The 25,013-nt window shown below is 39.7% G+C and overlaps 1 protein-coding gene across 2 annotated transcripts; it reads right to left on the bottom strand.

Moving 5' to 3' along the window:
• Positions 1–2,432: 2,432 nt before the first annotated feature.
• PER3 (period circadian regulator 3) lies at positions 2,433–24,925 on the bottom strand. Of its 2 annotated transcripts, XM_048326046.1 has the most exons (20): positions 23,761–24,925; positions 23,079–23,194; positions 22,024–22,225; positions 20,939–20,987; positions 19,063–19,205; positions 18,623–18,701; positions 17,923–18,029; positions 17,528–17,684; positions 16,490–16,595; positions 15,974–16,099; positions 15,315–15,441; positions 14,158–14,302; positions 13,422–13,549; positions 12,778–12,981; positions 11,914–12,165; positions 10,657–11,393; positions 9,382–9,547; positions 8,636–8,816; positions 7,863–8,013; positions 2,433–6,346 (listed from the first exon to the last, which is right to left on the bottom strand). In XM_048326046.1, the coding sequence occupies exons 1-20, from the start codon at positions 23,876–23,878 to the stop codon at positions 6,245–6,247; spliced, it is 3,396 nt and encodes a 1,131-aa protein (XP_048182003.1). In that variant the 5' UTR covers positions 23,879–24,925; the 3' UTR covers positions 2,433–6,244. The 2 variants fall into 2 exon arrangements, with proteins under 2 accessions (XP_048182003.1, XP_048182004.1); XM_048326047.1 differs by lacking the exons at positions 20,939–20,987; positions 22,024–22,225; positions 23,079–23,194; positions 23,761–24,925 and having other exon boundaries at positions 19,010–19,092.
• Between the last annotated feature and the right edge of the window lie 88 nt (positions 24,926–25,013).

Here is a 25,013-nt window from a genome sequence, read left to right as displayed (position 1 = left end):
TATATAAACCTCACGCCAATCAAGGCTCACAGGAAGCTTGAAGTAAACACCTAACAGTGATACACAGGCTACACTGATCTCAACAGTACACATGATAAATCTCTGACTGTGCTGTTTAAACAAAGCCTACAGGCTTAAAACAGCTTGTTCACTTCATGTGAATTATAGACAGGCGATGCCAGCTGTAATAGAGAAAAATGTCCTCAAAGTCAGAGCAGCAGGATGCACTGTGCAGCTATTTGAAATCTGTTAAACTTTCACTCTTCTCTTACACAGGGCATCAAGTCAGTTCCTCTCTGGAAATTACTCCTTTTCTGCTACCTCAGCAGCCAATAAAAACTTGTTAGAAAAGACTTCCAATTTATCTAAATGAACAACCAGCTAAGATAGACATATAGCCAGGGAGAAGTGTAGAGCCTAAAAAGACTGGGGGAAAAAAAATATATGTATTTTCAAAAATTGCAAGCATAATGCTAAATAAATAAAACCAGAGTGAATGATAATAGAAAAAATATTACAAGAATTAAAAAGTTCACTAGCCATCTACCTAAGAGAGTAAAGAAATGAAGAGCTGTCAGGTGTTGAGGATGGGGTTGAGACAAGGTAATTGAGCTATAAATAGTGAAACTTTAGCTTTTAAAACTGCAAAATACTTGCTAACATTTCTGGCATCTAAAGAAGCAATGCCCAATCAATTTATTGTTCCAGCTAGGTCAGCTCACAGCAGCAGGGGCTGAGGGGGAATTCAGCTAATTCTAATATACCAGAATTCCATCAGAGCCTGAAACTTTGTCGGTCAGAGTCCTTGCCTCTGGAAAGGAAGGAGTTCAGACTGTCTTTGGACATCACCGGTAGTTCTTAAAGACACAACTGTTTGAGACACTGCTGAGCAGCCAAGTGCTTCCTTCCTGAAGGACATTCCTGGCAGATGCCAGATAAACTCAGGTCCAGGGCCCACAAGCAGAGAGCCTGGCCAGTTCATGACACAGGAGGGCAAACTCTGCTTCTCCCCCACCCTGCTGAGACATACAGCTCCTGCCAGCTTTCACATCGGAGCTTTTCCTCACTCCTGCAGGCCACAGACAGGGCTGGAACTGTCACAGAGAACTAACAAGACTGTAGAAAGGGTCTGGAAGCCAGGCAGGTTTGCCTTTCCATCGGAAAGTGTAGCTGGGGAAGTCAGCCAGCAGCATCCTGAGCCCACGTGCACCGGTGCCAGAGGGCAAACTGCAGCTCCAGCTGGGAGCCCAGCAGGCAGACCCCGGTCAGAGCCACACAGCAGCGTGTGATGGGTATCCTGACAGGGACCACGCTGCTGTGGAGCAAACCTACGATGGAAAACACAGGCCCATTACTTCTGAGAATGGGATGATTAAGCATCACAGGTCCAATTTTTATTTCTCACCATCTGCCAACAATACAGCAGTACAGCAGGCAGCTCACCTCTGACATCCACACAAATGTGTCAGCTACAGCTGTGAGCCAGAACTTGGCAGGAGGATGAGTGCTATTGACAAAGCAGAAACATGGACAGGCAGAGCCTAGATCTCTGAATAGAAACATAGAACCATCCTGAACATTTTTCATTTCACAAGCCTATTCATTTATCCTCATTTTTTGGAATAGATAGATAATTTGACTCACATTTTTAAGAATGCTTAAAATGACCAACTAACCCTTAAAAAAAAAATCAATAAACCTTCAGCAATGATATATCCAATGTTACTTTCAAGATGCCTGTATTTCAAGGAACTGCATCACTTACCTTACCAGAAGCACTTTCAGTTATGTACTCATCTAAGATTACTTCCTTCTTTTCTGATTTCAGTATGATGCTACTTTTGTTCTGTACTTTGTACTCCCTGCAGTGATTTTGCCTTTCTCCTGCAGGCTTCTTTAAGCACTATCGATCACTTCTCTCTGTTAAGTCCCTTAAAGCAGAAAAAGATGAACAAATTGTTGCTCTGCAATTAGTTAAGAACTTCCTTGCTCTATGAGACATGCTTATGAATTAAACCTATTAATTTTTTATGTAAAATTCAGAAAAAATTCTGTTTCCTCTAGAACAAAAATTTTCTAAAAAAGTCAGCACAGACAGAAGCTTTAAGGCCTGCTTGCCAAATCCCACCCATTTAGAAATCCATATATAATATTTCACACACAAAAAGTGCTTGCCCTTGTGGGATAGAGTTAGAAAAGAAAAGAACATATCCTGGAATGAGCAAGGTGTGACTGAAGAAACCAAAAAACCACAAACCCCCTCAACAAAACTGCATAAATGGCCATTACATGGCCATTTTCACTGTACCCACAACCCCATGGACACTGTACCCTGACCCATGTACAATCAAAAAAGATATTGAGTGTCCTGTTAAAAGTCTATTTTCTACACATTACCAAGAACAAAAGTAAACACACATTTGAAACAGTTCTTTGCAGCATATTTTTCAGTTTTATTTATAAAATCAGATGTTCCTTTAAAGTGTACAGTTAAAATCACAACTGCAAATTCAACCACAGCTGAATATTAGTTCAATAAAATACTCCTACCAACTGATGTAAAAATTCATTCAATCGTGATTCAAAACTTGATTCAGCTGGGAGATAAACTTATCAATACATTACTACTTCAGCAAGTATTTACCACACTGTAAAAATACATGAGGGTCCCTTCTGTTCATAGCAATGCCATGAAAATATCTGCACAACAACTCATCTCTTAAAAACATAATTCTACATTTATGAATACAACAACAACAAAAAAAAATTGCCAGCGAAATCCTCCAAGGGTTTCCAAACTGCTGACACCCCCACGGGGGGTAGTAACTGCATCAGTGCTGTTCCAGCATGTTTTCCCTCTGACCACCAAATAAATGACCTTCCAAGCAGCTCTAAACTGTCTGCAACATTTTGCCAAGCAAAACAAAAGCCACAGAAACAAAACAGCAGGTGCAAATCTGGCTGCAACACTTACTCCATTGGCCTTTCTGATCAGAACTGCATCTCACTGTGATCACTCGAGCACACTACAAGGACTGAAAGATTAGTACAAGCTGAAGTAAAACCTGCCAGTTCCTGAAAGCTTATGGAAATGAGATCAAAGGCTTGATAAGGCATTTCATGACAAGATGAAGTTGTGGTTCTAGCAGGGTAAAGAGTACCTTGGGAAAGTTTGGGTTTTTTTTTTTTTTTTTTTTATCCTAAGGGGATAAAATCTGCTGATTTTGTAGCCAAGACCATTTGATTTTTGGGCAAATAACTGTCTCACCATCACACAGGGCACTGATTCATCTCTTCATTCCTCTTATATTATTCTCCCACATCAAAATTTTTTCCATAACCCAGGACTTGCACAGCCCCAGAAAAGGGATCCTGCACCTAAGATTTAGCCAGGATTACAAACTTGGAATTCAAACTCCTAGGCACATGAATTTTCATTATATATGGCCAGAGAGTCTATGGTATTCACAGCAATTCAAAAACTGTCTGGGCTTTCTGTTGCTCAGTGATTCTAGGGCACAAATTCACAGCACTAGGGGGTACAAGAACATCTCCAAACAAGAAACACAGGAAACATGATCAGGTTTCTACATAAAGAATTTTGGTCACTTGTAGCAAAGACAGTGCAGGATACAGCAAGTGAAGATTCCAAAATTTTACTCCTGAATTTGGAATGAACTGTGGGTATGCACCTTTGTGTTTCTGCCTCTTTTTATACAGCTGGGATAATAATAGTTATCTTTTTGACATGTTCACAGACCTATGGATGAAAAGCATTATTCAAGTGTTAGGTACATACTGCCATTTTCCTGAACTACGTCTCACTGTTTTAACAAAAGAGATGACATGTCTGCCTGCTAAGACATTGCAAATCAGCTCATTTTCATACTTGGGAAATAAACAACCATTTTCAAACGCAGGAAATAAAAATAACGTACATGAAAGAGTTGGCTGCTATCTTAACTTTCCTTCTGGCTTAGGGTTCCAAACTATTTTGAAGGAGACAGCTGTCCTTACCTGAAATATTCAATTTAATCTATTTCACTAAGTCTCAAAATGCATTGAAGCCATCATTTTAATTTAAGCACAGCTAAGTAGAATGGTTTCTAGTGCATAAGTCTAATTTGACAGATAAGTTAATTAAGAAGCTCCCCAATCAAGAAAGAACCTATACACAAAGTATCTTATTACATGTTTCAGAGCAAATATTCTAGGCAGTGTGGTTATAAAGCAGAATAGTGTATTTGGAAAATGCTGTAAGAAGAACAGGAAGGTATAAGGTATTGCCCACATCTTCCTACTTGAATACATAACCTGCTACATGTAAACACCTATTGAAGTCTCTTAAGAGGTGTTTGAAGTTTGAACACAAGCAGTACTGAGGGTGTGTGGACCTCTGCTGATTTACAACACAAGAAAAAAACAAGTTCAAGCTGAAAAAACTGAAAGACAAAGAAATGCAGCTTAAGAATAAATAGAAACCAATAGGTATAAACAGAGCAGGCAAAAACACTGAAAAAAACCCAAGCCCCTAAAAAGAATGCTGCCTGAGTCAAATTAGCCTTGAAAACTCAAAATTCTGTAAAAATAACCTTCCTTAAAATAAACTTTAACAAGAAAGATTGTCACTGGATTGACTTTTTCAGGTAAAGAAACCTTTAGATAAATATAGTTTTCCTTCAATGACCTGCAGATCACAGTATTTTTAATTCAACAACTTGAAGCTTACTAGTAACTGAAACTAGAGAAATGAAAATATTTCACACAGCAGCAAAAGGATTACACAGAACAAAAGGGTAAATAACATGCTACATTCTAAAACTCTTTGTTGAGAAAGCTAAGGTGATTAATAACCCCACAAGGAAAACCTGATTACATCCAGCTTTTGATAAACAGATGGGAAATCAGACAAAATTTGCCAGGTTTTAGCCAAGCACGTCCTGTTTGAAGAGCACTTTGAGACATTCATGAGAACAAGTCCTTTTACATACTGAAAATGGTTACCATTTTCTGAACCACAAACTCCTTTTTCATCCATGGATTTCAACAGCCAGAGACTCCATTACAATGAAAGAGGTTAAATCTTGTGCAGGAAGTCAACAGTGCTAAGAAATAATGAATATGGGGTTTGATGTTCAAATTTGGCTCCACAACATGTGAGTTTTGAAAGCAGAAGAAATGAAATAAATTCTTTTTGGTTTTGGCATCACCACAACAAAAACAAATCAGAGAAACTGCTTAAATAATTTCCTATTTGTTATGTCTGGATTCAACTCTAACCACTCAACAAAGAAAACATTATGATACAAACCGACCTTCCCAAGCACTACCAACATAAAATAAAAGATTGCGTGTAACTACTTTAATTGATATCTACTTGCCTTGATAGAGGAAATTTTCCATGGGTCTGTTTTTAAAAAGCAGAGCCTGTGGATTGATACTTTCAGGTTGGCTGGGTTTTTTTAAACTGCTGTGTGTAATTTCATCTCTGATATAGTCACAAACCAGTTATCCTCACTTCATTTATATATGTCTGGATAAACACAGCTTTAAAATCAAGAGCTGTAAAATAACTTGACTCCAAAACACATCTCACAAAAAACATAGGGAAAAGATTTGCATCTTTTCACTTCAGTTTACTTCTTTTCAATGGGCACAAGCTGGCAAAAGGCATTTGATGCAGAATAACCTGGCCAGTTTCAGCTGCTCTTTAAAAAGCCTATTGGATTCTCAAACCAGCTACAGCAATTTCAGAGCCTCTCAATATTTGGATCTTTAGTTTAGACCTTTAAATATTGAACAAAATGCAGAGTACTCTACTGTAGCTTGGTTTCAATACATCCACCTTACTTGGAGAGTAAACATGCTCTGATCAGTAGGTTCATCACCATAGGTTCTTAAACACTGCATCTTTTCAGACTTACTTGCCAACTTCAAAAGAACAAACACCCAAACCAAAAAAATCTTTGTATTTTGCTCATCATTGAGCAGTTAAAGGTTACAAACATAACCCATTCTGTGTCAAGTCTGTGAGGTCAGAAAGTGAAACAGTCTCCCACTGAAAGATTGTCTTCAGAGTCATGCCAGGAGTGGAGGGGCAATGGAGGAAGATTGAGTTTCATGTGTGACTGCTCATGTTGGTAAGAGATGGCCATGTAGAGTCACTGCTGGTATGGAGCAAAGCCAGAGGGAAAGAGGATGGGAATTACACCAAGCAGTTGCACTGACACAGGTGCTGATGTCCTCAGCGCTGCACGACTGGGGGTGGCTCTCCCTTGTTTTCCACGCTGTCATCAGCCACTGCAGCCTCACAACTCGCTTCCCTGCTGTCACACGTAACACAGCCCTTTGAAAAGGAGCAAGTAATAGTCATTTCAATTCTTCTTATGAGTGTATTTCAAAAGGTCAAATCCTATGGAATGATACATTACAATCTCTTGAAACTTCTCACCAATGGGGTGAGATCTCTCTGAGAGCACAGATTATACAGGTATCTTGCAGATACTTGCACCTGCAATTTACTTTGCCTCAGAGATTAATTAATTTAGTTAGTGGAACATACAGTTCTACCTTTGAGATACAAAAGCATGTGACCTTCTTGAATTTGAAGACCTTATCATTCAGCTTTATAAGCAAGCTCCTTATTGAAGATTTGGACTGCAGCCTGAACAGCAACAACACTGACCAACATAAAACAGCTCAAATGCCTGAGTGTATTGATAGACCACATTTTTCTTGTTCTTGAGAAATGGTACAATATTGAAATAAAGTTTCCAAACAGAAGTTCTGTATTTCTTGCTACTGTCAGAAGCCTAGTTGTATTTGCAAATTCACAATCTGCACTGGAAACATGACTTTCTGCTTGCATATCAATACATTTCCTAATATTTGAGATTATAAACATTCAACAGAATTTTCTACAAGATCACTGGACGTAATTTTGCTATCTGAATCAAACACAGTGTTCCTAACCACAACAGGACACATGATTTTGATCAATGAGGTATTAGGAAAACAAAGACTAATTTTCTGGTCTTGTTCCATAGCCAAGGACATACATGTCTTAGGTTTCCTTCTCTAAGAATAAATACCACATCTCAGAACGCCACATTTGACAACCCTAGCCCAGCATGCAGTGCTAAAACAGACACGAGATTTTTCTGCTGCACAAGTACATGAACACAGCCTTAACATTTTCTGTTCAATTCAACACTGAAGCTCTAGTTCTTTGTGGGACTGGATCTGTCTTGCCGTTCTCCATAGCACCTGGGAGCACTTTAAACTGATTAGGACATTCTCTGATACACTTTAATACAAATCAGAAGCAGTTTAGCAGAGTGCCCAAGAGTTATACCAGCTAAAATAATCAAGTATAAGATTAAATGAATGAATACACCTACCAAAACCTGGCTATTTTTGTGTTTCTTACAATACACCTGACCCTCCTCTGTGACTGAGCATTTTTCAGCTTCCTGAACACACTTGCTCTAATTTTTACTGATATCCCAGCATTATATACTACTCAATTATAGCAAAAATTTTAAAAGAAAAAGAGCAAAAGACTTAATACCAACAGCAAAAACAACTCTAGATGCCTTACATGAGATCATGACACTATTCCCATTCATCCAACACTGTGACTGAAAGAACTTTGCTACTGGTGGTTCCTGTACAGAATTTGCATGTTTTGGGGAAAAAAAAAAAAAATACAATGGCAAGACCTGTATGTTGGCATTTCTCATCTGGCTAGCATACTCAAGCTCATTTCCTGCTTATACTGACATCCATAACCCAGCACTGGTTGGAAATGCCTGGGCTGGCCAAGGCAGGGATGATCTCCAGAGTCCTTTCCCACTGCTCACCTGTGTGCTGATTTGCAGGGGGACAGTCTGGGTCCGGATCCAAGTGTGCACCTCTGCAAGCTCCTTCTTCTGCCCGTCTGTAAACCAAGGCTGCTGCTTTTGCATGACTGCCAGCTTCTCCAGATCCTGCTTTAGAACCTCCTCTTTGATTCTGTAGGGAAGAGACACCTATGAACACAGCTTTACTACATGAAGCAAGACAGGCACTGACGTTGTGAGAGTCTCTTGACCACAATCTATGGCTAAAGCCCAGACAGCATTGAGTGTTGAAAGGGGACTGTACTTTGTACCTTATTTGCTTTGTAAGGCTGCTTTCAACACTGGGCTAACAGTCTGGGGTTTGTTTGCTGTTGGCTTTGTTGGGAGCTTTTGGTTGTTTGGAGGGTGGGGGGATGTTTGTTTTGCTTTATGGCCTTATATGGTGCTTTTTTTAATATGGAATCCAATTACAAATTATACGTAAGCTAATTGCAAGCAACTTGCAAATAACCTGTACTTTTACCCCCTTATGCATTCAAAGTGCAGAACAATAACCGATTCCATTAATACTTCAGCAAAAAAGGTTACATGTTACCTTATTGTAACTGGTGGGGGGAACAGGAAAAAAATAGACAAAAGTAAGTACATAACCAAGCCTAAACTGCACAAAAATAATGCAATACAACTTCTTGAAGTTTCACTGGTATGTGTGCTGTTTTGACAGTCTCACTTTAATCCTATCGTTCCATGCACAATTCCAAACTACACGTCAGAAATTGTTGATGTTTTCCAACCTGTTTGGCATTTGGTAATTCATTTGAACTCGTTCAGGTGTGTGATCCATCATCACCCAGGCTGACTCATGTTTCGATTTATAAGCTGTCCCTTTTTCTTCTGCTTCCTGATTCTTCTCTTCTTTGGAAGTTTCAGAAGAACAATTACTGGCAAAATACTTGCCGCTTTTCCCACTACCTGCTGAGAATGACCATGGAAGGAAAAAAAAAAAAAAGAAGCAGATGCCTGGAAAATCCCAGTAATTCAGCACAAAAAGTACAACACCACCAGTGTATTCTTGCAAGTTACTTCTGTAATACAAACACAGGTATTCCCAGATTATTCTCTAGCAATTACTACCTATTGAGAATTCAAAGATAAAGTGCATTCTCTTAAGTTATTCGAGATCTCCAAAGCTCTATTCGCTTTTCTCAAAATTAATTGGCTAAACTTCTGTTTCTGAGAGGTCCTGCTCTATGCAGATTTACCTCCAGTCAAGTAAGATCTAAACCATTATCTAATGCAGAGAAAAGTGATAATGAGAAAAATGAAAAGAGTGCCTTCCAGGTTAAATCATTAGCTTCTTAGACACATATTTCCAACTACAGTTGGAAAAAGACTGAAAAAACTTGGCTTCAAACACTGAAAGCTGGTGAAAAGTAAAAGATCTTCTTACATGGATTTCCCATCCCCAATAGAGTATCTTGCTATTTATTATGTTAGCAAGCCATCTAGCACCAAATACCTAAATCTTGGACTTCCCTACCTGTGCCATGACCAGAAACCTCGTTGAAGCTAGAGCCTAAAGAACCAGACAAAGCTGATCCAGTGCCTGATGCTGCTGAACCTGAAACCAACTGTGAGTCGTCGTACAACAAGCGGTCAGGAAATTCAAGAGCAGCACTGTTACCACTATCTTCTGGATCATTATCCTGGAGACAAAAAGCAGATCCAAAACATCCACAGAAGTTACATTTAAGTATGCAAAAGGAAATTCATGCAGCTATTGAATTTGTCACACGTTGACCAAGTTCTCATATCAATTCAACAGGTTTGGAGTTTCTAGCTCTGAAAATGAGTGGTGGTTTAGAACTCAGGATAACACTCTGCATGGGTGAAAATCAACAAGCATCTGAACTCTAGTTTACTGGTTTCTGCTGTAGATCCTTCCCCACTTTGTCAGGATATTGTACTGTTACATAAAGTTAACGTTTTCTGCTGACAAGAGAGAAGGAGTCAGTTCCCTTCACATCCTGTTACATGGCATGAAGCAGCCATACGCATCAAGCAAAGGTGCACTACAGGGAAAATGAGAGAGTCTTCCCCTGATTCACTATGTGAAGCAATGGCTTCAGCAGCTCCAGGTACACCAGCTCCCCTTTCAGGACCCTACCCTGCAGTTTCAGCTGATCCAGCCTTTCCAGCCCAATCTGGATTCAGGAGGCAACATTTTTTTCCTTGCCTGCAGAGCTCAGATTCCTGCCTCTGAGTTTACCGCGGAAGTTGGAGAGGCCTTTTCTATGCCCATGTATGGAAACCGACCCACACGGATCCCTGTTCTTCTTTCATTAGCTGCATCCCTGGGAGACAGAGGGAGTAATTAGAAGAGTATCTTCCCTTTGTTTTGGTTCTCCACAGAGACTGTGGGACTGGGTGAAAAAGGATGCAAATTGTGCAGCACTAACCAAGTTCCACATGCATAAAAGCCCCAAACCCCAAATTCTAGCTGACAGTTCCAATGAAGAGGCTGCTGCCAAAATGCTGAGCAGAAGCAGCTTGCGGCAGCCTAGACCAGAAGATCTCACATTTCTGTCATTTACTAAGTGCCAACACTATAGTGGTACAAGTTCCCATAAGCACAAGTATAAACTGCTTTCTCCACCTCCTGTGCTATTTGTGATCTGCAGCCTACATAGCACAGCCAACAGAAAAAGCAGCTAACAAAATCTGTGTCCGTGACACACAGATCATCACCAATGGTTCTGGTGACAGAACACTGAAAATCAGTTTCTTCTCTACATGAAAAATCTTTTTTACTTACGCATTTATCTTCTGCATGTGGCTTAACATCAGCACTAATGGAAAGCTCCATAGGTTTTGGCAGCTCTTCTTGAAGCAAATTCAGCTGAAGTGGGGAGCTGCTCCGTGAGCTGCTCAGCAGTAGGGCCTGGTCACACTGGCCCTCTTGCTGGTCCTCCACGGATGAGTGAGGAGAGGCTGGAAAGGGCTGATCCACAGAGTGTGGTGCTACTGGTGATGGAGCACAAGGAGCGGGGGCTGGGGGTAGTGTGGTGCATGGGTATGAAGAGGGGGGATAAACACACTGAGGGCTAGGGAGAAAGACATGTTGAGGCATCTGAGCATACATGGGGAAACCCTGAAAAAATACAGCCATAAATGTGCCTATGTTTGGGGGATAAAAGACTGGGTATGACTGTGTTCCACAGCATAGCTGTGATGAAGACATGGACTGAGGTTGTAACGAGCGAAGGGCAAGCTGCTCTCCTCCGGAAGAGGCTGGAAAAGTAGACACTGGATCCGAATAGACAGGAAATCCCACAGGAGGATGGACACTACGACTGGAGGAGCTCAGATAGGACACTTCCGAGGGAGAGAACAACTGTTTCTGATTTGTTCTCTTCTCACATGGAAGACTATTTCTATTTTTACTAGAAGAGTGGCTATCTGAGCATTGTCTCTGAGGTTTCTGGCGCTTGAATTTTCCATGCTTTCCTTTTTTACAGCTAGCTGGGCTCATCTGCTTTGAAGGGGAATCGCCTAAGGAGGAAGAAAAATAAACATACTCACTGAAATGATAGGCCTAGGGAAAAAAAAAAAGAGGGGGAAAAAAAAGAGAAAAACACCTAGATAAATGACTGTGGCTTATTCAGAGAGCTGACTTTCTTCTGGATAATTCTTCCAAATGCCAGTGATGGATTTGCTGACATACCTACAATATTTTCCTTCATGTCATCAATTTTCTTATAGATCACTTTGGCTTATCCCAATCAGATCTTTTACATTCTTTCAAGGGGAGGCAACAAACTACCTGGGATTTGCAGGGTTTATTACAGTAACTATCTGCTTTGTGAAAAGTGTAAGGTAACAAGATCCAAGATGGAGCAGGCCTTCTGAGTGGGCAATGCTGCTGTCAAATCTTGGCAATCCAAAGGAAGCATTCTGTTCGCAGCCACAATAAGACACTCATTAAATTATACAAAGGAGAACCAAACTCCATGGCTAGGTTGGTCTTTGTAAGTCATCTAACAAGTCTTTATTTCTCAAAGCTGCTTCCTACCTTGGCCACAGGAATGTCTGTTGTTACTTCTGCTTCCTTGTTGAAGGTAAGTCCTAAACGGAGAGAGCAAGACCCTCTGTCGGAACTTGTCAACATAGTTCTGCTCCTCCTTTTGAGTGTGGGCTGACAATGTCTCTTTTGTCAGCCCAACTGGCTTTAAGTCCTCAGGCAGCACTGCAAGACTCTGAGCATTCACAGGAGGCAGCTCAATTTGTTCACTTCCAACGGCAGCATCCTCCATCGTAGTCACTTCTTTGAAGAGGGAAGAAAATAAAATCACTCTCTTCTCTGCCCTTCTGGTGTCAACTCCCACAACACCCAGAGTGTTACAGAGAAAACAACCTTGTCTGAGCTACTGACCAGAGGCATGGGGAGAAAACACCCTTTACACTCAAATACAGTTACACTAAAATCAACTGAGCAAATTACTGTGCATGGTCTGGAAAACTTCAAATTCCCTTTGAAGTTAGAGGCACTTTTCTTCATATTTTCTTAGTGCAATAGCAGCTACATACTCATTTTTTTGCTTCTTTCTGCATTAAAATGAAGTAACATTGGCTCAATGGTAATTTTTATTTGAATCCTCAATGGCTAAAAGCACATTGTTGTGTCTGAGGTATATGCAATGAAGTTCAAGGGGAAAGGAAACAGTGCAGTCTGTTAAAACTATTTTACTAAAATACTCTCAAAACTTCCAGGCTCAAATTTTTCTTCACAGTGCCCTGAGAAGTACCTTAGCATTTCAGAATTCTCATTCATTGAGGATGTATCTTAAAAGGACAAAACTTCCTCACCATGTACTTCAGGCTGGGAACATTGTGTAAATTTAAATACCAGTCAGTGTTTTGTGAGTGTGAACAGTACCTGATTCAGGGTGTGGGACATGCACTATAGTGCTGCTGTAGCTGCACTGGCTGGTGACAGACATGACACTTGGAGCCTTGTTGGACAGGGTCAGGTCTGCCAGAGGAGCTCCCACCATGCCTGCAGTTGTCTGGTCTTTCAGCGTCTCTTCCAGACCAGCAGATATTGGCGTGTGGGACTCAACTGCTGACAGCATAGCAGTATCTATTGGCAAATGACAAAGTTTCTACATGGAATTCCACTCCAAGCACTATGCTCCCGATTCACCAAGTCTCACTGGTTCAGAAATAACCAGCAACTATGCAGACTATTAAGTAAGACAGTCTTATATACTAAAAAAACATTTACATGCCAGTGCAATGTCAGCACATACTAAATGTGGCATAAAATGAGTGAGCAACAGAAGGTTCATTTAACAACAATAAACAAAAGTTCTTTTGATGCATTCTACATTCAAAGACTTAACATTTTAGCTTATGTTTAACTGGGAGATCTAGGCAAGTTAAGCAAATATTTACTAAAATACTGTTAGCAACACAACAGTTTAAAAGTGGACAAACCTTGGAACACACAACAGAGACATATTAAAAAAAACCCACATCAGTTTGTGGTTCTAATATGATTGTCAGTACACTTTGTGTTACCTTCCAATGCCCTGACTTCCTGCTGACTTTGCTGGACTTGTTTGTCATCTTCTGAAGATGACGATGATGTATTTGCAGAAGACTTACATTTCCTTTTCAATGCTGGAATACTGCAGCTCTCTAGATATCTGAAATGAAAGCATATCACAGGAAGCTCTCTCTACTTTGGGGGGTTTTTTCTCCATTTGGAGATACAAACATTTGAACAATCCAAACTGGAGATCCAGAGGTTGTTAACTAGTATTTTAAATTCACTGCAGGAAGTTCTGGATACGTATCTGCTTTCCAAGGAGTATTTTAAATAAAATCTATCACTCTTTGAGGGGAAAGGAAAAAAAAAAAAAGAAAAAAGACTACATTATCCACTGGGTTAAAAAATACTGACATTTTATAAATTGTATCAACTTTCTGTTTTATATGGCTGTTCTCTGAGTGTGTCATGAGAAGACACTGACATATTACAACCATCAAAATTAAATTCCTATTGCACCAACGACAAATGCCAACAAACAATTGCAAACAGAATCTTAGGACCTAAACTTTTCAGTACTGTGTAATTCAGATTAGGCAAGCCATCCCAATGCTCAGAGAGGCAGAAAACATTACAAACAATCCCAAATTTATCTCACAACTCAAATCCCAGACAGTTTAAGGCCAATGCAAACTGCTTGGATATTTACTTTCCACCAATTAATCTTAAAACTTGTATCACTAGAATTGTTTCATAGTTTATTACCTGATGATACTATCAACACAATTAATCTGCTGATAGGAAGGAAGGTGTGGAGTCTTCTTTGGATCATCATAAAATGTGTTGCCTGGTTCTTCTGTGCTATCACCTCTCAGTGTCTGAAGAAAACAGGAAGCAGTGTGCCTCTTCCCTGGAACAGAGGAAACCTTTAAAGATTCCTCTCAAGGGCATCTAAACACTACCCTCACACAGATATATACACACTCAGATAAATATACACTGGAATCCATATAATGATACAAGGACATATGGCTTATGACAGCATAGCTCTCATTATGAAGTTATTCTGCATTTTCGTCTCAATTTATATGTTTTGAGGCAAGGGAAGGAGAAGGGAAAAGTATGCCTGAAAAAACCACAACCCCCACCACCACCTTAAACATCCATTCAAAAATGCAAGCAAACACAAAGCATTTAAATTGTAAATAAAGCTGCAATTAATATTAATCTTTTTTCAATTTATACATCACAGAATCCAACCTATTATTTAACAGTAATTCACAGCTTTGTATACCATGGATATGCTGGCCAGAGTCCTATCAATATGGACAGTAGAGTCCTCTAAGACAAGATCAGCAGTTAATAGAGTATCACAGTGCAAAATGTTTTAATACAGATTCCTATGATATTTGAGGGAGCATCCAGGTTTCTCCATGTATTTGTGCTATGTACAAACTGTAAATGATGTGCACTAGTATAATATTAAGCATTCAGTAACTAAGCCCCTATTTCAGTGGGAAGTGGGGCCATATTGTCCAGCTTATGATCGTTTCTAAGAGTCCACAAAGTAATTAAGGGGAGCTTCCACACTATGTGCTACAAGACACGTGCATTTTCACTAGAAAATGTTAAAATATGAAAAAGGACAAGTCTGTTAACCCAGGAAGAGACAGATATGTTCCTCCCTATTTCAAGGAGGAGTTAAAAAGTTATTGGATCTGCTGAGGTCATTTTTACGGGTGAGTTGGGGGGGCGGGACTTGTTTGTTTGGGTTTTAAACAAAACAAACCTCTTCCCACGTCTAAGCCATGCTAAAAAAATCCTATCTGAAGTTCTTCAGCATAACACCAGGTAGCCAAACTCATGGCTACAGATCTACAGGAGTTCATGTTACCTTAAGGATCATAACTACATTAACTTACCTCCCAGCACTTCTGAGCTCACAGCCTGTTCATTTGCATTCTGTGGCTTGCTCCTTGATGCAATGTACAGCTGCTGCCCCAGGTTCTTTATTCGGTTGACATCTGCACAAACTTGTTGCAATGTCACCTTGAGACACGCAAAAAACGTGAAGTCAGAATAAAATGAGTACAAAGAGGCCATAGGAGCTGACTTGGGTTCTTGTATTCTTCCAATTGCAAGGGAGTAGACTATCAGCCTAAGCCCAGTATCTATCGGTATTTGTAAACTTAATTAATCCAATTATCATGGTTAATCTAAGTAAATTAACTATGATAAAGCTCAAACAGCCTCAGCATTTGAATATTTTAATACCCATGCCAAGCCTTGAGAGTGGGAATAAGCTGATGACTTACCCAGGAGCCTCACAAAGAAATTAGGTAATTGCAATGCTTGTTTTATGACAGCACTGCTTCCACTCTCTTCTACAGCAGTCAGCAAAATTAAGGGCAAAAACCAAAAGACAGCACTCTGTAACTGACCAATTTAGATTGAATATGGCTTTATTCTTCCCACTTCAGTAGAACTCATGATGAGAAGTACATAGGTACACAGTAAACACTTTCATTTTTACAGGTGTATTTTCACTACCCTGCAGGCAGTGACACATTTACAGACTTACTGGTTCCTGTATTTCTTCTGCACAGTTCCCATTGGAGTCACTTGAAGATGCTATGCTGATATAGTGCTCATAAGAGCCACTGCTTCCAAGGCTCCCATAACCACTGGAAACATTGCTGTGAACTGGCTGTATGAAAGGAAAAAAAAAATCTAAAAAATCATCCTCTGAGAGAACAAAATGCAGGAAACAACATACTTTGCAACACAGAACTTCAAGTAAACAAAGAAAATCAAGTGAAAAGTCAGTATTTGTCTGGGCTCTACCACTTGCTTACGAAGAGTTCTCTACCATGCTTCAAACTGTTTCAAGATGCTGATTTATCTTTCAACATAAAGACTGGGCAAAAATAAACAGATTTTTTTTTTTTGCAATGAGGCAGGCCTGTGTCCATGTAGAACTTTCCTTTCAGACCTTTTAAAAAAACATTCTCAAAACAGCCTCCCAATCAGACTCAAGTTTTTTAGTCTCTCCTTCAGAAGGCCAGCCTGTGTTCTGAAATTCTTTTGTCTTCTTTACCTGCAGAAGCAGTTTGTAAATTTGTCCTTGTAATTCTCTTATCTCTTTCTCCACAGTGCTCATTTCTTTACTTCTTGGGGCAAAGACATCTTCATTCAGAGGGCTTCTGGAGAGAGCCAACAATATTTCAGTATTCATTGTCATTTGATGAAGAAAAGATAGCTATAAACAGTTAGAACAGATTCGTAATTTATTATTATTATTTTATTTTGACTGTTCTGCTGAGTCAACACAAATGTCATCTGTCCCAGCAGTTGCTCTGCTGGGGTAGTGGGGCAGTGCTATGAGAGCAGGGAAGCTCCAGGGAAGTCAATACACCAGCACAGACACCAGTTAAGGCTGACAAGCATCTACCCCTCTGTCTCCTTCACTCAGAAGACAAACTCATACCCCATAAAATCTTGTATAAAAGATCATTTTGAAAAGCCAGAAGGCCATCCCCAAAAGCCATTTCCTATAAGAGAAACGAGGTAAGAAGGCAGTCAGTCATATTTTCAAATTTCTTGAAAACTAAGGAGAAACATCCGAAAAATTAACTTGTACATTCAATACTAAGTATATTTTAAAAAGACATTACCTTGGTAAATATTTAAATGCTGTATCAAGTAAATATGCCAAAAGAAAACATGCCAGAAGGTCAGTTAACTGGATTTTCCTGGTGAGCCAACCATGAATGAATTATAGGTAATTGTTTTTTAAAGTGATCTAATTTTATGCTGCTTTTTCGCTTTTACTCATCTAAAACTGGTACTTTGATTTAGACATGTCCATTGTCACAGTATTTGGACATCAACTATATGCAAAAACCTGCTAAAATAAAAAGTTGGCTTTACCTTTTACTTCAAAGTAATTCATTTATTTTCACACTTAATAAACAAGACTAATGCTGTTCTGAAGGAATGGGCTGAAGACAGATGCTAGGCAGCTGTCACATCTGCAAGAGCAACATTACATCTCTAGTTCGGTACTTAGACTGTTTTGTTTTGCAGAGTAATCAATGAAAAGCACTTTATTTGATCAATTCTACAACCAACTTACGTCCGGACTTTATGTCGGCCAATGATGAACACAACTTTCCTGCTCCAAGGATTCACAAAACTGGACCAGCTGGTGTCCAATATGACATAATCCCCATTTTGAGTACAAAATCTGATAGGTAAATGTTCAAAAGGGGATTGGCCAGCAAATTTCAGTACTGAAAGAAAAACACAATGAAGAAACAAGGTTTAGCTTACATTATGACACAGTAGTGCAAGTACAAACACTAATGACTGGGGTTCCTAGAACTTTGGGACTGAATTTGCTTTGATCTCAAACTGACTTCATTAATTAATTAGTTAATTTTTGTCTAGACCACAGATCAGTCGCATGTCAAGCAATATGATAAGGAAGGAATCAAAACCAACAGAAATTCCTCTAAAAGCAGCTCTTACTTTTCCGGTGAATAGTGATCATCAAAGGACGATCTTCTGGGTGCAAATACATCAGCATGGATGTTCCAATCAAATCCTGAGGTAAGTAACCCAACAAAGGCACTGCTCTGAAACCCAAACACATTATCACAGGTTATAATATAGTTTTGACTACTTACATCCTTAACCCTTTGCTAGTCATTGAAGTGCCCATGCACGATGTACAGTGAAATGAACTAAGGCTACAGAACACTTCCCAATCCATCTCATAATCCTGCACTGTAATACTGACACATAAATGCCCACAACAAACATTTCTGTGCCTGGAGATTTAACAGATATTCACATTTGCAGGCAGTTTTGTGCTTGTCTACATGCAAAGGGAAAAAAAAAGGGATCTTGAAGACAACAGATCATAGGCAAATGTCAGCAGTTATGCCCATTTTCCACTGTTGGTGCTACCACAGCTCCCCATTGCCTTGGGTAAGGAAAACTGACTGCAGTTCTGTTTAACGTGTGTTTTAAACCAACAAAGGAGATGGCATCTGTGGAGTGAGAGACATTTTCCATGAGTGGACTAACAAAACTGTTTTGTTTAATTAAATATTGCCAATTGCACAGTTCAGCTACTTTACTTGGGTCTCCAGCTGTATCACACCAAGGGATTTTTTTCTACCTCTCCATACATACCTCACAGGTCTTAAGAACTCAAATCTCTCACCTGTCATCTATGTCCAGAAAAACACATCCAGGGGTGTGAGTGGTGGTGAATATTCTTTTATCCATAGGAATTCGAGGAGCTAATAGAAACAAAATATGCACTAAGACAGAAAACTTGGGCATTACTTTAGCTCATGGTATTTCCTGGCTCCTGAACTTTATAATTGTTCAATGCTTTCTGATTGATAACTCATAGAAATATTATAGATTTTTAGCTACTACAGGCTTCTCTCAACAATAAAAATAATGAGTAGAGGTCAAATGCTCTGGGGCCTGGCAAAGGCAGCACAGACGTTCTGGATTCACATGCATGCACACACAAGCTGCAACTTACACAGGTGAGACTACCCAAGCACAGGTTCTGAACAGAGGAAGACGACTTTCATACCCTGCCTTTTTCTATTAGCTTGGGCTTTTTTCCATTGGAGCCTCCTGACTTGCCTTCATATCCAGAGTGGATTTTTTCAGCCAAAGCTAGGCAGCAGGACTCTGCATCCACACGGCCAGAAGTACACACGTGGACCAAGTACGGGGTGATTCGGAAGGGGTAACAACGCGCTTCTTGGTCTTGATCTTTGCCACCCCTGAGGAAATGCAAAAGGGATTAACACACTGGTTTCAAGACTCACATACTATGTGCCAGGGCCAAGAGCCCTGCCCAGAGAAGTTATGCTGAGCACACAAACCCAAATAATCAGGTCCTATGCACACTCCCTTGAGATCCAAGGTCAACACACTCAGCAACACTGACCTCCCTCCTGTCAGAGTCAAGTAGGTGTTTTGTCTCCAACACTTACATTCAGAGGCTGTCTAGAGATACTCTTACTCTAATGGTTAAAGACTACATTCTAATTCTCAGTCCAAGCATATTCACAAGAACCACTCATTTGGTTTTGTGTTCTCCAACATAAACAGTTCTTTTTCTGTTTGTTGTTTACTCTGTACCATTTTAGGGGAAAAAAAAAATCTGTCTCCCTCAAGTTTAGTTTCACAGACCTACATAAGTAAGACTCCTCCAGCCTTGGTTCACTGTTGCTGTTTTTTGATTGTCCTCCATAATTTGTCTTCCTAAAACATGTGTGAACAGTAGCAGCACAAAACATTCTTTATGAGATCTTAACCAAGGCTTTGCAATAGCTGCAATAACAATTGGCACTTTCTATTGCAAGTGCTTTCTCACCTGTTATAATTTCAGTATCTCACCCAGCTCTTACAGAAAGAATTGAGAGAAATTTTGGGATATTATCACCTACCCTAAAAGTTACTTTCTTACTCCACACTTAGTTTTGTAAAATGTTTCTAGAGGGAAGCAAATGTCATAAAAATTACTTCTGACACTTCTGCCTTTGGGAAAACAAAAGATAGAAATGGAAATTGGATATAGCTGAAGTCTAACTCATAAAAAACCATTTTCTTACTTAAGCCTAGTGTGTGTGCTTGTGAGAAAATATTTTTAGTCATAAAGCCAACATAATCAAAAGATCAGTTACATAAGGGAAGTAGAGACCGATGTTGTATAAAAACATGGAGAAAAACTGTTGTAAAATGTTTATATATCCAACAAACAGTTCCCCCAACCTAACACTGCTATCTGTCCTGCTATATTTATTTCAGGTACCCTTCCACAATTTGAGAGACAAAGGTGATTTAAGAGCTCAGATTTTTGAAACACAAATTATTAATCAATGATGAACTGAAAGACGGAGTAAGTGTCATATCTGCTCAGAAGCAAACAGTTCTTACTGAAATCAAGAGATCACCCGAGCCTGGAACAGAACTGCACTGAAGACTGAAGGCCAATCTCAATTTTTTTTTCCTCTTTTAGCTCTATGATTAGCTGGGTACTAAGCAACAAACAGCATCCATAGCAGCAGCAAGTCAGGCCTCACAAGTCTCAGGAGTCAGGCTTCACATTGGGACTCAGGTGACCTGAGCTTCTCTTAAGGCTTCTGTCACAAACTCTCAAGCAATCTTAATCTCAAGCAAAACACTCTTTGCCTCCACTTTCAAACAGTAAAAGGGGGAGCAGCAATTTTTCACAAGATTATTCTCCTGCATGACAGTACTAAAGGAAACTGATAGGTCCAAGAGAAGAATCTATCAACAGTTTTCCTTCTGTCCCCGTGCAAGTTTGTGCATCACTCTGGGAAAGATGTCCAAAATATCCTACTGGATGCCAATATTAAACACAGTAAGCCCATTTCGTGACAGAGCTTCCAGAGCTCACACTGGTCAGCTGTAACAATAGAACAGTTTCTGCCTAGTACTGTACCCCCTGTCAGCCTTCACAGAAATAAAACTGTAATAATGCACTTACCTGATCCTGCAGAAAAAGGACTTCACCTGTGCATATTCATATGGAGAAGCTAGTAAGATGAACACATTGAAAGTATCAGTTAACATCTTTAAAAAGTCACACCTATTAGAACTATGTTAAACTATGCATTCTCTAGACTGACTGAGCAAGACTGAACCTACTCTCACAACCTACTCCTTTATTAGCTACTCAATTGTCTGTTCAACAGTCTGCTCCCACCTCAAGTGTTATCTCTCCTCTCTAGTGCACTCATTCTTAGAGAAGTGGCTGACCTGGACTAAATTCAGAGGAAATCCATATGATTTAAAAAAAAACAAAACAAAAACAAAAACAAAAAAACCCAAACCAACCAAAAAAACTTTCTCCAGTGCATCACTGTGCAAAGGAAAGGTGGTATTTCCTTTATGAGCCAAGTTCCAAAAACCATATACGGACAAGAAAACCACAACTCCACTGGGGTGCAGCACATCACTGGCATCCAAGTTGTGGAATCCCTGGCATTCAAAACCTCCAGATGTCTCACATCCTTTGACACCAAGGACTTCGGACTTCTCAGAACTGACGCCACAACAGCCCAGTGTCAAGGTGGGCAAAAGACACAGCCTTGGCCTGCAAGCTATGTTTGAACTGCTCACAAATAACACAGGACTCAAAAGTCTCAGTTCAGACACATCCAGCACTAAATAGAAAATAGCTTAAAACTTGGGTTTGGTGAGCTATGTTGACAGCAGGCAGCGAGCGGACCATAAAGACAAAGCACCTAAGCAACCATAAGGTGTAGACTAAACAACTTTAAAATCACAGTCAGACTTATTTTCTTTTCAAAAAGCAGCAGTATTTGGAATGAGTAAGAGGGTACACAAAACAATGAAGTATCTGCCTTTTATTTACCCCAAGTAAGAGTTAAGTCTTTACGACACTAGCTAGTACTGGTCCCACAGCCACTCCAGTTTTCAAAGTGGAAAGGAACAAATGATGCTGATGCATATTGCTAGCATAAGCATTTAAAACTAACTACTACTCTGTCCTCATTCTGCAAAAACAGAAGGACACACAGAGCATTTAAGAGCATTGTCCAGTCCCACCTGTTTGACTTTCCATGTTCCAAAGAGGCAAGTGAGACTGATCGGTGTGTGTGTAGAACACACTCACATCCTGCGGGACAAGCAACTCCACAAACCGGGAAGAGTCCAACACTTTCTTCTTACAGTTCAGAATAGATGCTGCCTGCTCAGAAATATGCACTATGCGTCCAGACAGCAAGGAAAATACAGCCACAAACGTGTCCTGGAAAACAAACATTAAAGGCAATCGTTGCTTCAAACATAGTAGTGATAATGTATGGATAAAAAGCTAAACAACCCCAAAACAAACCAACCAACCCCAAACCACTACAACCCTCAGGGTGAGGTTCAAAAATGAGTTTGGTAGTGTGTGATCTACTACACTCTCCAGTGCTACAGCAGTGTACTCAAGATTTACAAATGCTAGTAAGACTGCATTAGTCTTTTCAAAACAAATTAATGCTTGCCTTTGCTCAGAATGAATGGTTATCACTCCACACACTCCTCCACAAATTTCAGAGGATTCATCACAATTCCACACAAAAAATTCTGAGAGCTTTCCAATTTTTTATTTTTTCAAGCATTTGCAATATTTTTGATATAGCAACTAGCAGTACTGAATTCAAGAAACACTCTTTACTTTAAAGCAGTGCCAGAAAGCATGACATATATTGCAAAACCAGAAAAAAATATTAAATGCAGATTACAAATAGAAACCAAAAGTCCCTCACAACTATGGATCTGATTGGTTTCAAAAACTTTCTGCTGTCTCAAGTGATTACTCTGCTGTAAATGAATTCTCAAAGAGCTATTTGCTGCTTCTGGCCAAAAAAAGAAAAAGAAAAGAAAAAAAAGAAAAAAAGAAGAAAAATTAGTATTTCTTCACTCACTATCATTGGGTACTCTAACACAGCACAGATAAGAAGTAGTTTTGATTTATCTTTAAATACTTGAAGGTCTGTCTGGCTAAAATTTAAAGGCCTTTCAATTTTACACATTCTATTTCCACAAAACAATGCTGGGAGACTAAATTTAGTGAAATTGAGTTAACTCCTTGATTGTTCCTGAATTCTTACAGTGTTTTTTGGAGTGTGTTCAGATGCAACTGCCACCAACTCTTCTATGCTGTATGTCACCACATCTGTCTGAAACACTCTTCGGTCATTCAGAGCCTGGAAAAAGTCATTGTTTGCTAATTGAAAAAAAAAAAAAAAAAAACAAAACAGAAAAAGCAAAACAAACATAAAGAAGTCAGTAAGGAGACTACTTTGAAAGTGTTTCTTACAGCCCTTGTACTTTTGTCATCTTTTTGGTGAAGTCCAAGGTGAGATGAGGAAGGTCTGTGTAGTGACAAAGGGAAAAGGAATACTGATTATACTACTGGAGTAACCTCATTTTGTTACAGAAAACAAGCATAAGGAAGTAGTACAATTTTAGCTACTTAGTTCTGTTGAAAAACACAAACTATCCAATAATTTTTCAGAGTGGGATGGGACTACTATTTTCTCAATATACATAGAAAGTTACTATTAGGCACCTCTTAGCTATGGGACTCTGAAAAAAATAGAAGCAGTAGGGAGGTATCTCAATACAAAAGATAATATGACTGTTTACCAAAAAAAATGGCAACAAAACCACAATGCTTCAGAAAGTCAACTCTTTTCAGGATAACTGGAATGCATTATTTTAATGCTACCTGTTGCCAGACACATCTACTGAAACCATGCTGCTGTTCTTCCAAATTTTCTCTACACATACCTTGGACCTGCTGGACACACTGCAAGGCATAGTTGAGAGCACTGATGGTACTGGGCTTGTTGGAACTCCTTTTCTCTTCAGGCAAACACCTTTTCATTTCTTGGATCATCATCATCATATCTCTGTGGGATTGACTCCAATTCAGCTGCTCACTGTAGAACACAGGTTAAACTTTACCAGAGAATTCTGGTATAGGAGATTTTTTTCCTATCACCCAATTAAAATTATTCCCTAAATTAACATTTTATGAGAATGGCTGCAGAGTCACACAGTATCCAGAAATGTCCTAATGCTCATTCATTAAATTTTCTCTTCTATCTTTCTCACATCTTTGCAATTGAAGCTTTTCTCCTCTACCTTCCTCCTTCCCAACTCCAATGTCATAGATGGCAAAATCACATCAAAACCACTCTGCTTGCTAAGATGCTTAGCAACTAAAAATAAGCTGATGTTTACTCTAGATTTTCTAGTATCACTGGTATTAAAATCATTAATAAACGCTGATTCTTGATCTAAGTTTTTCTAGCCTTGAAGGCTGCCCCTGGTTATGAGTATCTCAGAGAACCATGATGCCCTCAGAATACACCTGACACAAAGATTTCATTCCTCGTGACTTCAGCGTCTTCATCATACTTTTCAGCTGTTGACTTCAACAGCTGAAGAACTGTTAACAGACAAAATCTCCCTCTCTTTACGTTTGCTTATTTCACTGACTAAAAAAATAAGCTGTCAGTATCCTCAATCCACAGATTTTAATCCTGCAGATGACATACGAACACCGTTTTTTATGCTAACTTTTGTCCATTTGACACTGTTACTAGTATTGTACTCTTACTATATAAACCATTACATAAGTGTAAGTATTGCGTGGTAAGTTTACATGCCTGTCCAACGCTGCGTACATTATAAATTTTATAATTAAAAAATAAATTACTGTATTTCTGACCTCTGACGAAAAACGTTGTTTCAGTAATTTCTGTTTTGGTACCGCTAAATAGTTTTTAGCTGTAGTACACATACAAGCTACCCAAGGGTCGCTGACGTGTGCGGCTCAGCCGATCTCAGAATGAGGCACAGCTTATCGGAGCCGCGAGCAGCTCCACGCTCGCCTCACCTGCACACGCCGCGGCCCGTGACCCCCCGGGATCCCGCAGTGACAGGGCCCGAGCAGCGCTCCGGGTCCCCGCTTCCCGCCCGGCCGCCCCCACGAGCACTCCCCCGCGCGCTGCCCAAGTACCTGTTGGTTTTGCCGG

This window comes from Corvus hawaiiensis, chromosome 22, assembly GCF_020740725.1.
Source record: "Corvus hawaiiensis isolate bCorHaw1 chromosome 22, bCorHaw1.pri.cur, whole genome shotgun sequence".
Classification (NCBI taxonomy): domain Eukaryota; kingdom Metazoa; phylum Chordata; class Aves; order Passeriformes; family Corvidae; genus Corvus; species Corvus hawaiiensis.
This window is presented reverse-complemented; position numbering and strand designations above follow the sequence as displayed.